The sequence below is a fragment of the Enhydra lutris genome, unplaced genomic scaffold, assembly GCF_002288905.1.
Source record: "Enhydra lutris kenyoni isolate GAN:26980312 unplaced genomic scaffold, ASM228890v2 scaffoldscaffold7, whole genome shotgun sequence".
Classification (NCBI taxonomy): domain Eukaryota; kingdom Metazoa; phylum Chordata; class Mammalia; order Carnivora; family Mustelidae; genus Enhydra; species Enhydra lutris.
This window is the reverse complement of record NW_019154091.1, coordinates 28,914,896-28,927,117: the sequence shown is the minus strand read 5'-3', so window position 1 is coordinate 28,927,117 and position 12,222 is coordinate 28,914,896. Positions and strand designations below refer to the sequence as shown.

At 43.4% G+C, this 12,222-nt stretch overlaps 1 protein-coding gene across 2 annotated transcripts in view; it reads left to right on the top strand.

Moving 5' to 3' along the window:
* LOC111142174 (tryptophan hydroxylase 2) overlaps positions 1-12,222 on the top strand; it is a 94,548-nt gene that overhangs the window by 34,905 nt on the left and 47,421 nt on the right. For both annotated transcript variants that reach the window (XM_022495179.1, XM_022495178.1), the window contains exon 7: positions 2,910-3,045. In XM_022495179.1, coding sequence (XP_022350887.1) covers positions 2,910-3,045 — 136 coding nt within the window. The remainder of the gene's footprint in view (positions 1-2,909; positions 3,046-12,222) is intronic.

Below are 12,222 nucleotides of genomic sequence, written 5' to 3'. Positions count from 1 at the left end.
ACCTGGCTTTCCCAGATGGTGCGCTGTGACGATTGTGCTGTGCAAACCCTCCATTCTACCTGTGGGATCTCCATACCTTTGCCCAGGTTCTGTGGTTCTGTCCCTTGCTAGAAAAATCCTCCCTCCTCCACCTATCAAATTCTTCCTATTCTTTAAGACTCAGAGCAAGTCCTGTCTCCTCTCCAAATCCTGATCCTACCAGTCCCCACAACCTTTCCCTCTCGGAGTTCCTGTGTGTATCAGGGGAGAAGGAGGCATGGTCTGAGAGCGGGTATACGGAACCACGTCCAGCGCAATGGGACAGCCCCATGTGTAAACATCATCCATGATATTTCTTACTACAGGAAAAAGACTGAGACCACTAATCAGTGTTGCTTAATTATTTTCTAATTACATAATGCCTTATGTTGTTTAAGTGGCTCATGTTCTCCCTAATGGCCTTGCCTTTGGCATGTCCCTTTTTGTTTCCTACAGTTATGTGCATATTATAGATTTACCATGGGCTTGATTACTCATGTATGGGAATTGCTTTTTACTACGTTGTTTCCCAAACTCCAGTAATTAGAATACCATCCCATAATTTTTGCCACGTCTGTCTCCCAACTTAATATTTTTATGAGAGGCTATGTGGTATAGCGTGGACTCTGGCTGCAGAATGCCTGTGCTGGGTCCCCACTCTGCCAGTTCTTGGCTGTGTGACCTCAGATGAGTTCTCGTAACCTCTCTGTGCCTCAGTTTCTTCTCTGCAAATGGAGATTGTCATTTTATCTACCTCAAAATGTGGTTGGGAAGGGACACTAACTGATATTGATATTCCTAGAAGCCCTAAAGTTATTTCTTTAAAAAATCTTAATTTCCTTTTTTTGGGGGGGGGATTTTATTTATCTATTTGACAGACAGAGTTCACAAGTAGGCAGAGCAGCAGACAGAGAGAGAGGGAGAGGCAGGCTCCCTGCTGAGCAGAGAGCCCAATGCGGGGCTCCATCCGGGGACCCTGAGATCATGATCTGAGCCGAAGGCAGAGGCTTAACCCACTGAGCCACCCAGGTGCCCCATTAATTTCCTTTTTTAATTTTTAACTTTTTAAAGATTTTATTTATTTGTTTGACAGAGAGAGAGAGAGAGAGAAAGAACACAAGTAGTGGGAGCATCAGGGAGAGGGAGAAGCAGGCTTCCTGCCGAGCAGGGAGTCCAATGAGGGGCTCAATCCCAGGACCCTGGGATCATTACTGAGCCTAAGGCAGACACTTAACTGACTGAGCCATGCAGGTGACCCTATATCTTTCTTTTTTTTTTTTTTAAACATTTTATTTATTTATTGAGAGAGTGTGAGAGCATGTGTGTGCAAGGAGTTAGAAGAAAGGCAGAGGGAGAGAATCTCAAGCAGATTCCTCAAAGAACAAGGCAAGGCTCTGTCTCATGACCTGTGAGATCATGACCTGAGACCAAAGCAAGAGTTAGAGACTTAACACACTGAGCCACCCAGGCGCCCCCTAAAGTTATTTCTTGACACATTTTAAGCATAGCAGAGTCTTAGTTATTACTGCTATTGTTCTTGCTGTTATTTTTCAAGACCTCTGTGAACTGGACACTGGGAGCTCAGTCTGCATCATTCATTGGCACAGAGCAAGTAAATGTACGTGTTGTTTTTTTTTTATTATTTCATTTTATTATTTTTTGACTGACTCGCTTTTAAATGCCTAATGTATTTTAAAAGGAAACTTCTAAAGCAATGATATCCACACATTCTAAGTTCTTGATGTGTTAGTTACATATTTTTAAAAAAAATTATGTAAAAATAAGATATATAACTTCAAATAAAGAACATTTCTCTTTGTATCACCCTTCAGGTTCCTCACGTGGGATATACTGGTTTAATTGACATAAAAGAGAAAAAGAAGAAAGTACACTTATCTTTTTGATATTCAGTAGGGAACAATCCAAAGTAAAAGCTTTTAGAATGAACATAATATTGTTAGAATTATGGGTCTGAGGAGGCCTGAGAACAGGGATATTTTTCACGTAGATACCAGAAATCCCAGGACGGGATTTATAAGCTTAATTGGTCCTTGCCTTTTAAAACCATTCTAACCATTCTGAGGTGCTCTCCTAATGAGACGAGGTGTTCAGAATGGGAGCCTTCACGATGCTGGTGTCAGAGATAAGGGTAGCCCTCCTGTTGTAAATTTCCGGGGCTGTCACCACAAGCGAGCGTTAGGTAGCCCTTAAACCGAGGACACTGATGACCCCCAGCCTAATTGGGTTAGAGGTATAGGGCAGCTTCATACATCGTGTTGAGTTCTGCTTATTTTGTCTCCTCCTCCCAGAAGCCAATAAAGCATGTAGAGCTTTAGTGTACCTCTTCAAATGATAGTAATTAATATGATTTTTTTCATAATATCACAGAAAACAGCAACGTGGAATGAGGGAGGTAGGGGGTGTTGACAATAGAAAGCCTTAGTGTGAACTGATTCCACAAGGCTCGTGACGGGGCTGATTTAGCTGTGGGTGAACTGAACATAGACAGACAGTATGGTTGTGTCTTTGAGAAAGATACAAGGTAATACGTGGTAAACATCACTTTAATTGTAATCTTGTCCTGTGAATTTGAGCTTTCTTATCCTAATTCAGCTTCTGAATTTAAATCTTTAAATCTTTTTTTTTCACCTTTCTTTCCATTTTAATGAATGTCTTGTTCCCCTGGAAACCATCATGCCGGAGTATATTTTAGTAATCAGAAGCCACAAATGTGATAGCTATTAACCGTAGATGTCCTTCAACTGTCAAGGGTTTTAAAGACCTTGATTACTTTGTTTCTAGGATGTCCTTATAAATAATAGGACACCCTGCTTGGGCCCTCAAGTCTTGTTCAGTTAATGTTTAGTTGGCTCTTTCCGTTGTCATTTCAGAAAGATCGGGCTTCACTGTGAGGCCGGTGGCTGGATACCTGAGTCCGCGAGACTTTCTGGCGGGACTGGCCTACAGGGTGTTCCACTGTACCCAGTACGTCCGGCATGGCTCGGACCCCCTCTACACCCCGGAACCGTGAGTACCCACATGGCATTCCTAGGCTGGATGGGGCCCACCGTTCTGTTAAGCGGCCCATGCTCACTCTACTTGAAAGCTACTTAGGCCCTCTTTTACCTGCAAAATAATTTCATCTGAGAGCCAGCGTGCTGAAAAGATTGGATTCCTCAGTGGGGGACACAGTCCTCCAATAGTCTCACTTCGGTTTGTCTCTCTAACTTTATCCCAACACGGAACCTTTTGCTTTGGCCAAGCTGTTGATGATACTGCTCCTTAAAATGTGTAATTTGTATAAAGCTACTATCCATAGAAACCATTAAATCAATGTTGAGTTTAAAGAATCAGGGCTCCCAAAATCCTAATGATAAGGACAATCCTGACATGCCAGGGGCTGTTCTCATCAACCCACTTAATCCCCATGGTAGTCCCATCGTGTAAATTATTTATTATTTCCGGTTTTACTGACGAGGAGAGGCAGGCACAAAGGGATAAGTCAACGTTGGCCCAGCCAGGACTCATGCCCTCTCTCCTGAGTTAAGGGCATTCATACAGGCCCAACAAGGCACTTCTCAAGGCTCATTACTGATTTCTTCTCCCTTATTGTTTCTCATCCCTCCCCAAAACTAAGAACGTTGTGCTGTGCTCTTCCTGCCATCTTTGTTTCTTGAGCACTCCTCTAGTCCCATCCATCACTTCTAGATATATATGGGATTTGTGATTCTTCTTTGACTCTGTCAGCTTTTCTTGAGAGAATCTACCTCAGGGGCTTTTATCCTTTCCCTCCTGGACGGTGGGTGGCCAAGTGTTGGATAAGCTGTGAACCCTCATGTGTTAATCATTTGGCCTTATCACACATGGACTGTATCATCTCCCAAGGTGAAACACTGGCCTGCTTTCTTAAGCTTACTGAACTTTCCAGTGCCTTTGAGCTCGACATGAATCTCATCTTCTCTGGGAAATACTCCCTTGCCATCCCCATGCACAACCACTCCTTCCTCAGCAAATCTGTCATTTGCTTTCCTCCTCATCCATCTATCACATGTATTTAGCCTTGCTAGCTTTAAACATTTTAACTTGGGTCTTATGTTTTTGCTGAAATCATCAGCTACTTGAATATTTCTTTGTATGCTTTTTTAAACAAAATGAAGGAACCTTTATGGGGAGATTACTATGTGCTTGGATGGTCTAGGAACAAGACAAGGTCTCTGCTCTCTGGGGTGAATGAGTGGGAGTGGGAGACAGTGGGCAGCATACAAACACATAGGCAAGATGGTATCAGTTACCAGTGCTTTGATATGCTCAAGATGCTGAAAGACAGATAAAGCAGGGTGAGGAGATGACCAGTAATGGACGGTGCTCTTTTGGATTGAGTCATCAGGGAAGCCTCTTGGGAGGTCACCTTCAAGCAGAGACCTCAATGTAAATATCTCCCGGTAGAATATTCCTGGTAGAGCAAGAGCCAAAGACTCTGAGGCTGGAAGTTGTCATTGGATCTCTGCCCCCTTGGGCTCCATCTGAATGAGTCTCTACCCCTAATCATACCCAAATTTGTTACCTACTGTTCTTCAGGACACTGGGGTTATCACTTCCCTTGTGATGCTTACTAGAATAATTTTGTATTAATGGACTGCCACGATCTTCCCTGGGGAGCAGAGAGTCCTTGGAGGTTCAAGTGGTTGAGTAGCTTCTGGTGGTGGAAGTAGAGTCCCTGAATCTCCCCTTCTCCTCTTAGGTAGGCCAGAAGCTCACAGACCAGATAGGTCCCTGCCAGGTCACTACATTGCTTTTTTTTTTTTTTTTTTTTTTGCCTACTTTCAGCTTCCCGGAAAGTGTTTTCAGGATAAACAAAGGTTACTTATAGGACTCAAGACATTCTGAAAAGAAATGCTTCTTATAGTGGAGTGAGTACTCAAAGGAGCATTGTCAGAGTTAGAAAGGCAATCTCTAAATCTAGCCCAGAGGGTTTACAAATAGCAAGCACTTTGTTAGTTCCTTTTGAATAACTGGCCCCCTGGGGACCTGTGATAGCGTGCCAATAGGTATGCAGAGAGAGAGGGCAAAGAAATGAGATTTTAGCCACAGAGGTCTATAAAATTTTGGGATAATGTGTTACATTCTTACCAAAGTACTTTCAGCCAATTCATTCAGCAAACATTTATGGGCAGTGTTAGCAGGGAGGTGCAGTGGATTCAAAGATGAATAAAATATAGCAGCTGTTTCTTAAAGCAGCTCACATTCTGGCATGGGAGAAAGAAACATAAATAATTACGAAAGAGTGTGGTTGGGGTGATGATGAGGGTGTGTGCAAAGTGTTAGAGGAGTACGGAGGAGGAAGCAGTCCTGAAAAGGCTTTTCAGAGAGGGTATAAACTGAGTAGGGGTCTGGAAGGGGGAGAATAGGAAATTGTTTTTGCCTAAGGCAGGGCCGGGAGGGAGGGGAAAGCTTTCAAGTCAAGGAAACAGCAAGTGAAAGTTTGGAGGCTCGAAAGAGGCATAAATGAGCAAGGCTGGTGACACCAGAGTGGCCAGAGCATAGGGTATGTGTTAGGGGTGGCATGTTTTTTTCAGGTCACAGGTAAGGGATCATTTGTCAAACTAGGACATGTGGGCTAAATTCCGGAGGCACTAGGGAGCTATCCAAGTTTCTGAAGCATGATCGGATAATTGTGTCTGAGAAAGATGACGGGGGCGGGGAATTGTAAAGAATGAACTAGGGGCACCTGGGTGGCTCAGTGGGTTAAAGCCTCTGCCTTCAGCTCGGGTCATGATCCTGGGGTCCTGGGATTGAGCCCTAAATCAGGCTCTCTGCTCAGCAGGGAGCCTGCTTCCTCTTCTCTCTGCCTGCCTCTCTGCCTACTTGTGACTCTCTCTGTCTCTGTCAAATAAATAAATAAAATCTTAAAAAAAAAAAAAGAATGAACTAGCTGGAAAACCAGCAGGTGTTCCCATTTCAGTGAAGGAATGTAGTTATAGTATCTTAAACTAGAAAAGGTCAGTGAGATAGGACAAGAGGTCATCTATTTGAAAAACAGCATCGTGATGGAATTAACAATATTTGGTGACTATAACAAGGGTGAGGAGAGGGTCCTCAAGGTAACACTGAGGTTTTTAGATTGAGAAGCTGAATGGTAGTTTGGTTTTTTTTTCTTCTTTCTTTCTAATAATGACTGAGGCTATTGGAGCAGGATCAGGGTTGGAGAGAAGAGGGTAGGAAAGAGGGAAGAGAAGAGGAGGATTTGGGTTTGGGATGTGTTATTTTTGAGGGATAGGGTGTCCTGGAAAAGTCCCTGATAGTGGAAATAAGTGTCGGGAGTTCCAGAAGTGAATTTAAAGCTCCCACTGTAGATGTGAGTGTTTTCCTCTTCCATGACTCCCATGACTACCCAGACACGACGAGGCTTAAGTCAGAGGGTGGAAACATGGGATTCACCTACTTGGGTTTTTTTGAACAGACTCTTTTTTTGGGAGAGCGGATTTTATGACATTCATCTGTTTTGTGTGTGTGTAAGTTCCATTCGTTCTTTAAAATTATTATTTTATGAGTAGGTAATACACGTACATGACTCCGAATTCCAAGTATACCATGAACAACCTTCCCTGCTCCCTTGACACCCACTTCACTTCCCCAGAGGTGACCACTGCTGCCAGTTTCCCCTGCATCCTTCCAGAAATACACTATGCAGACACAATTCTCTGTAAAGACCCCTTTAATCCAGATGTATGACCAAGTCCTAAATCCCTTCCCAGCTGCAGCGTTGAATGGATGGGACCCCATGCTGGGAGTGCTGTTTCCTGCCCAAGCACTTTTCCAGGCATTGTCTTTGTAATGAAATCCCATTTCTTCGATTGAAAACCAAGGAGAGAGCAGATTCTTCAATTTGCGAAGTTCAATTTGGCCCCTGTGTTTGGTGCTTGTACTCTGCTTCCAAGTAACTGCCTTCAATTGCTGAACTGTTGTCCTGGAGGCAGCGCTAATGGGACATAGGTGAGCTGTCAAAGACACCTGACACCGGTAGAAATGAGAGGGAAAGCCCCAAAAAGACATTATTTGCAAAAATTTTATTTTCCTTTTCAGTCTGGGGAGAATGTATTTTGAGATCCTAGCTTTCAACAAATACTGGGTTTTAAATGTGTCTTTGGCCTGTTTTTTACAATTTACATTTGAAAGACTCTTGTATTCCCTAAAATTGGCCAGAGAGTGAGACTTTAATTTAAAAAAGTGATGGCAGATTGGATTGGTTCCCTGGGGAAAGTTTTCTGGCCTGGTGGACAGCAGTGAAAGTTGTGGAGAGTCCATGACTCTTGGTTTTCTTGGTGGGAGGACTTGCTTTTCCATGTGTTTCTACCTGGATTGAAAGGCCACTGATTTTGCTAGAAGTGGAGAGCCATCTTTACCCCCTTCCTTGGCGCGCGAGGCCAGGGCTGCGATTCTGCACTTTGCTGTTGCATGGCTGCCTGCTTTGATCAGCTGTGATCACATGCAACTTTGTCCCTAATGGAGTATTGAAGTGTGTAAATAATTTCCTTTATGTAAATCAATTGGGTCAAATTCAAGGTTATTCCAGAAGTAATAATATTATTGTTAGGTCCATAATCAAAGGAGCGAGACTGATAGAAAGCGAAGGTCAAGCAAAGCTTTATTTCTCGCCAACCATCGAGAAATCAAACCGACCTCTTACAGAGAGGGCGACCCCTCCCTGCCTTACAGACTAACTTTTATAGAGCAAAGGCCATGTGGTTGGGCCTGGCCACACACAACTGGCCAATAAGATTGCAACACACAGAGAAAGCTGCACAGTCATGGTTGGTCACACACGGGTGGCCAACTTAATTACAATTCACCCCATAGTAGCTATTTGAACTAGCCTATCACCTTGGTCAGAATTGGTGCCCAAAAGACGCCCAAAAGGCAGGGCCCACACTCCTTGGTAGCGAGGGAGACAGTATGCGCGTCCCACTGATTGGGGCGATTGGATGTCTCCCCCTGGCCTGACTCATCTCTGCATCCGGGCTCTGTTATCTCTGCCTGAGCTGACCCACCCTTGTATTTGGGCTCTGTTTTCTGGGACTGGTGACCATATTTTACTGGTTTCCTGGACTTGCTTTTAAGTAGGTTCCCCTGGGTGGGGTGGGGGGGCAAGGTCAGTTTAAGTTTTACTGCACAAACAACAAAATCACTGTTTAACCGGATGGAATCGCTCTGGGTAAATAGGCCCGTACAATTATTATTCCAGAATATATAATATTATATATATATATATAATATAATAATGTTCCAGAAATAATAATAAAAGTGAGTCCTTCTCACTCTGAAGAATGAGAGGGAAAGATATAGAGTTCCAAGTCGCCTGGGTGTGTGAGCATGACCCGGCCCATGAATGGTAGCAGAAGGGTCATTTGAGAAGGTCCACCATCTCCACGTCTCCTCTCTGCCTTTTGGGGAAATCCACAGTGGCTGTGTCTTCTCACTCCCTCTGGCCACCTCATCTTTTAGAACAGGATTTCTCTTCCTCAGCCCTATTGATATTTTGGGCCAGCTAATTCTTTGTTGTGGGGGCTGTCTTGTGCATTGTAGGATGATAAAGAGCATGTCTGGCCCCTAGCCACTAGATGTCAAGAGCACCCTTCCACTTAACCACAGATGTCTGCACGTATTGCCAAATGTCCCCTGATGGGGGCAACACTGCCCCCAGGGAGAACCACTGTTCTAGAAGAAATTTGATGGGTCATGTTAATGTTGTTGGTCTGTCTACCAATTATTGCTTTCTTTCTTTTTTTTTCCAAAGATTTTATTTATTTATTTGAGAGAGAGAGAGAGAGAGAGAGCCCACAAGCAGGGGGACAGAGAGGGAGAGTGGGTCAGGGAAGGACAGAGGGAGAAGCAGTCTCCCTGCTGAGCAGGAAGCCCAATGTGGGGCTCTATCCCAGGACCCTGGGATCATGACCTGAGCCAAAGGCAGACCCTTAACTGATGGAGCCACCCAGGTACCCCTAATTACTGCTTTATTTTCTCTTTGAAGCAGTCTGTAGACCCTGTTTCCTTTCTGAAACACAAATGTAGTATAGAATTCCCTTGTTTAACTTGTTCTTTGTTGCAAATAGAAAATAAAGTCTGATCTCATCAAACCATATCTTCTGCTTCTCTTTTGCGTCCTCCAAAACCTCATGCCCTAGCCACACTGAACTTCTCACCATCCCAGTGATCCTCCTGGTTCATGCCTTCACCCTTTTGTGCAGGGGGTTCATTCGGCCTGGAGTGACTCCAGTAAAATCCTCTTAATTCTCTAGGGTTAGAGCTCAGTCACAGCCTTCTCTGTGGAAATTTGTCTGGGCAGAGCTCCGTGTTCCTGTAACACTTTGCCTTCTTCTATGTTAGTACTTACAATGTGGAGTAGTAATTATCTGTTCGTGTCTCAGTCTCCTTCTTGAGACTATAATGAACCCAAAGTCAGTTAACAAAGGCGATGCAGAAACAAGGAGATCAGACCAAGGTTGCAGGGGATCCCTAAACCTGGCACATAAGGTGAGAATTGAGTCCTTGGCGGGCGCAGCCGTGAACGACACCGCCACCAGGAGGCGTCAGGCTCAAGGTCTACTCAGAGACCCAACCTGAGATCCGTGGAGGGAGGGAGTACAGGGCACTAAATGCTGTGAAGTTATTTGAAGTCCTGGGCCTGCAGGCTGTGGTGGTCGGACCTCTTTCTGAAAGGCTGCAGTCCCGTATTGGGGAGTGCCCTCCACTCTCCCCAGTAGCTTTACTCTGATTTTAGGGACTGATCTGGACGCCTTTCCAGGATGAAGGCATTTTTGCACATTCAGTGTCTTCAGGTAAAATCCTGAATCTTGGCTGGTGGGATTATGGGCAGCAACTGTAGCTGTGAGGCCTGTGAGTCCTCTCCTCCATCGTGCCCAGTAAGGGGCAACCTATTCTGCTCCTCTATTTTGTTTTGGGATAAAGATGGTTTCAGAATAAAAAGGTGATTATTCACTGTGAAGCTGAAGAAGAGGGACAAAAGGAAATGTGCAAGGTGTCCCTACCTCCCCCTTAGTCAAACGAGAGAAAAAGAGTAAGGGAGAGAAGGAGGGAAAGAGCGAGAGAGGGAGAGAGAGAGAGAAGGAATGAAACTGCACTTTTCAGGGTGCTAAAAAAGTATATTTTCTCCCCTTTGGGTGACTAATCCTAAATATTGTCCCACTTGAAAGGCAGGGAAGTTCATGGCCCTAGCTTTAACAAGAATGTCCTTCTGTAACATGTTCTCAATTCTATTTGGACTAATACCTAACGTGCTGCATTGAGAAGTTCGCTGAGATTGACACCTCTGGCAAGCACTGATGCAGGCCCCCCAGGGGCAGCCACGTGCACGGGTGTGTCGCCCACATCTGGTACGAGTGGGTACCCCTCGCCCAGAGAGGAGTATGGACCAGAGAGGTAGTGGCATCTCTGGTTTTGTCTCTCAAAGCTTCTTGCTGGACTGGTGGTGAGTCAACTTAGGAGGCATCCTGGGAAGAGAAGCAAGTTGTAGGGAGGGACCTGTCCCTCCCTCTCTGGTTTGGTCTCTGACGTCAGGCTTCTGGTTTCCAGAAGGTGTTTTGGATTTTCAGATGTGGTCTATGTTCCCCTCTCTCTATTTCTGCTTTAAGTCTTTTGCCTTTTTTTCCCTGGGCCTTTCCTTTGAAGGGATTTGTGGTCTCTATTCTTCATAGTTCCTACAGATTTCTTGAATGTGTTTTGTGCAAGGTGGAGGTTGAGCACCTGCTAACTGAATTTGCCTGTGCACATGTACTTGTGTATATCATTTCCAGTGCCTTCTATAGTCCCAATACCCAGTGGTATCTTAGAAACACAGAGCTTGCTAATGAGATATATAGCTGAAGAAAACTGTTCTATTCTCCTGGGGCCAAATTTTATGCTTTCCTTCAGATGCTGTGTGGATTGACTGAAATCTTAGGAATGAAGAAGGGTAGGGCAAGCAGACCCTATTTTCTAAGGCATTCATCGTATATATATACATATATATAATATCATATATATAAAATATATATTTTAATATATATTATATATACTTATATAATAACATAATAATATAATTATATATTTATGAATATTATATATTTATATATAAAAACATATATAAATATATATATATATTTTCCTATATAATCTGGTTTTGTTCTTCTCAATATAGGCCAAATCTACTGTGATCTAGATTTCTGGATGGAGGTGGCCAGATTCCTCATGGTTCTGCACTGGGTGTCCTTTGAAACTTTAAAGTTTGCCCAGGGCAGTGGTGAAATACACATCCGTACCACAGGCCTTCCCCCATTGTCTATTGCTCAAGGAGAAGCAACCAGGAATTCTAAATAGAAACCTACATTCTTTGAGGTCAGTTTTTTGAGGTCAAGCCTGTACAATATCTGTCTTTCCAGAAGAACCCTTGCCGGAGTAATAATGTGATCCTGCACCAGGAATCCCTTTAAACAATGTTTCAGTGAAAACGTTTAAAAATATTCGTTCTATTTTGTTTTCCGATGTTGGGCTTGACATACTAGTAACAAAAATACACTTGGCTCAACATAGTATAATCTTCTTCAGTCAGGGAGTCCCTGATTCCGAGCTCTGTTGGTATGATTGATTATTCAGCACAGAGTGATGGGGGTTTATTTTCTTCTGCTCTTTCCTGGTTTGTCACTTTTCAAATTGAAGGGCAAACTTCCACCATTAGGAAATAATTTGTGACACCATTGACTAATATTGCAACGTCTGTTGCCATAATACCACTGAATGCGTTCGCATTAAAGAAATTCTTTCTTGTTGCCGTTGAACATTTTAGGGGCAGTTAATGTTATTTTTAAATATAACTGTTTTAAAGTTTAAAAACAGGCTTTGCCTTCAGGTGATTTTTCTTATAATTGGTGCTGCGTTTTAATTTTACAAGAAAAATAAAAGTGAATTATTTCTGACAGCATTTTTCATCTGTTTCTAAGTAAATGGATTTTATGTTTAGCCCTTGCTTATTAGAACAGAACCCTCCATAAAATTGGCAGAAGATGTCATTTATTTTCTTGTGGTTCAGACATGAATCCTCATTTGTTAAGTAATAATATCAGCAGGTAAAGATGTAGGCTTCCACATTTATAAGAAAATTTGGCTGCCCCTCTCGTGATCTAACAGATGCCTCTCACTAGGTCTGTAATG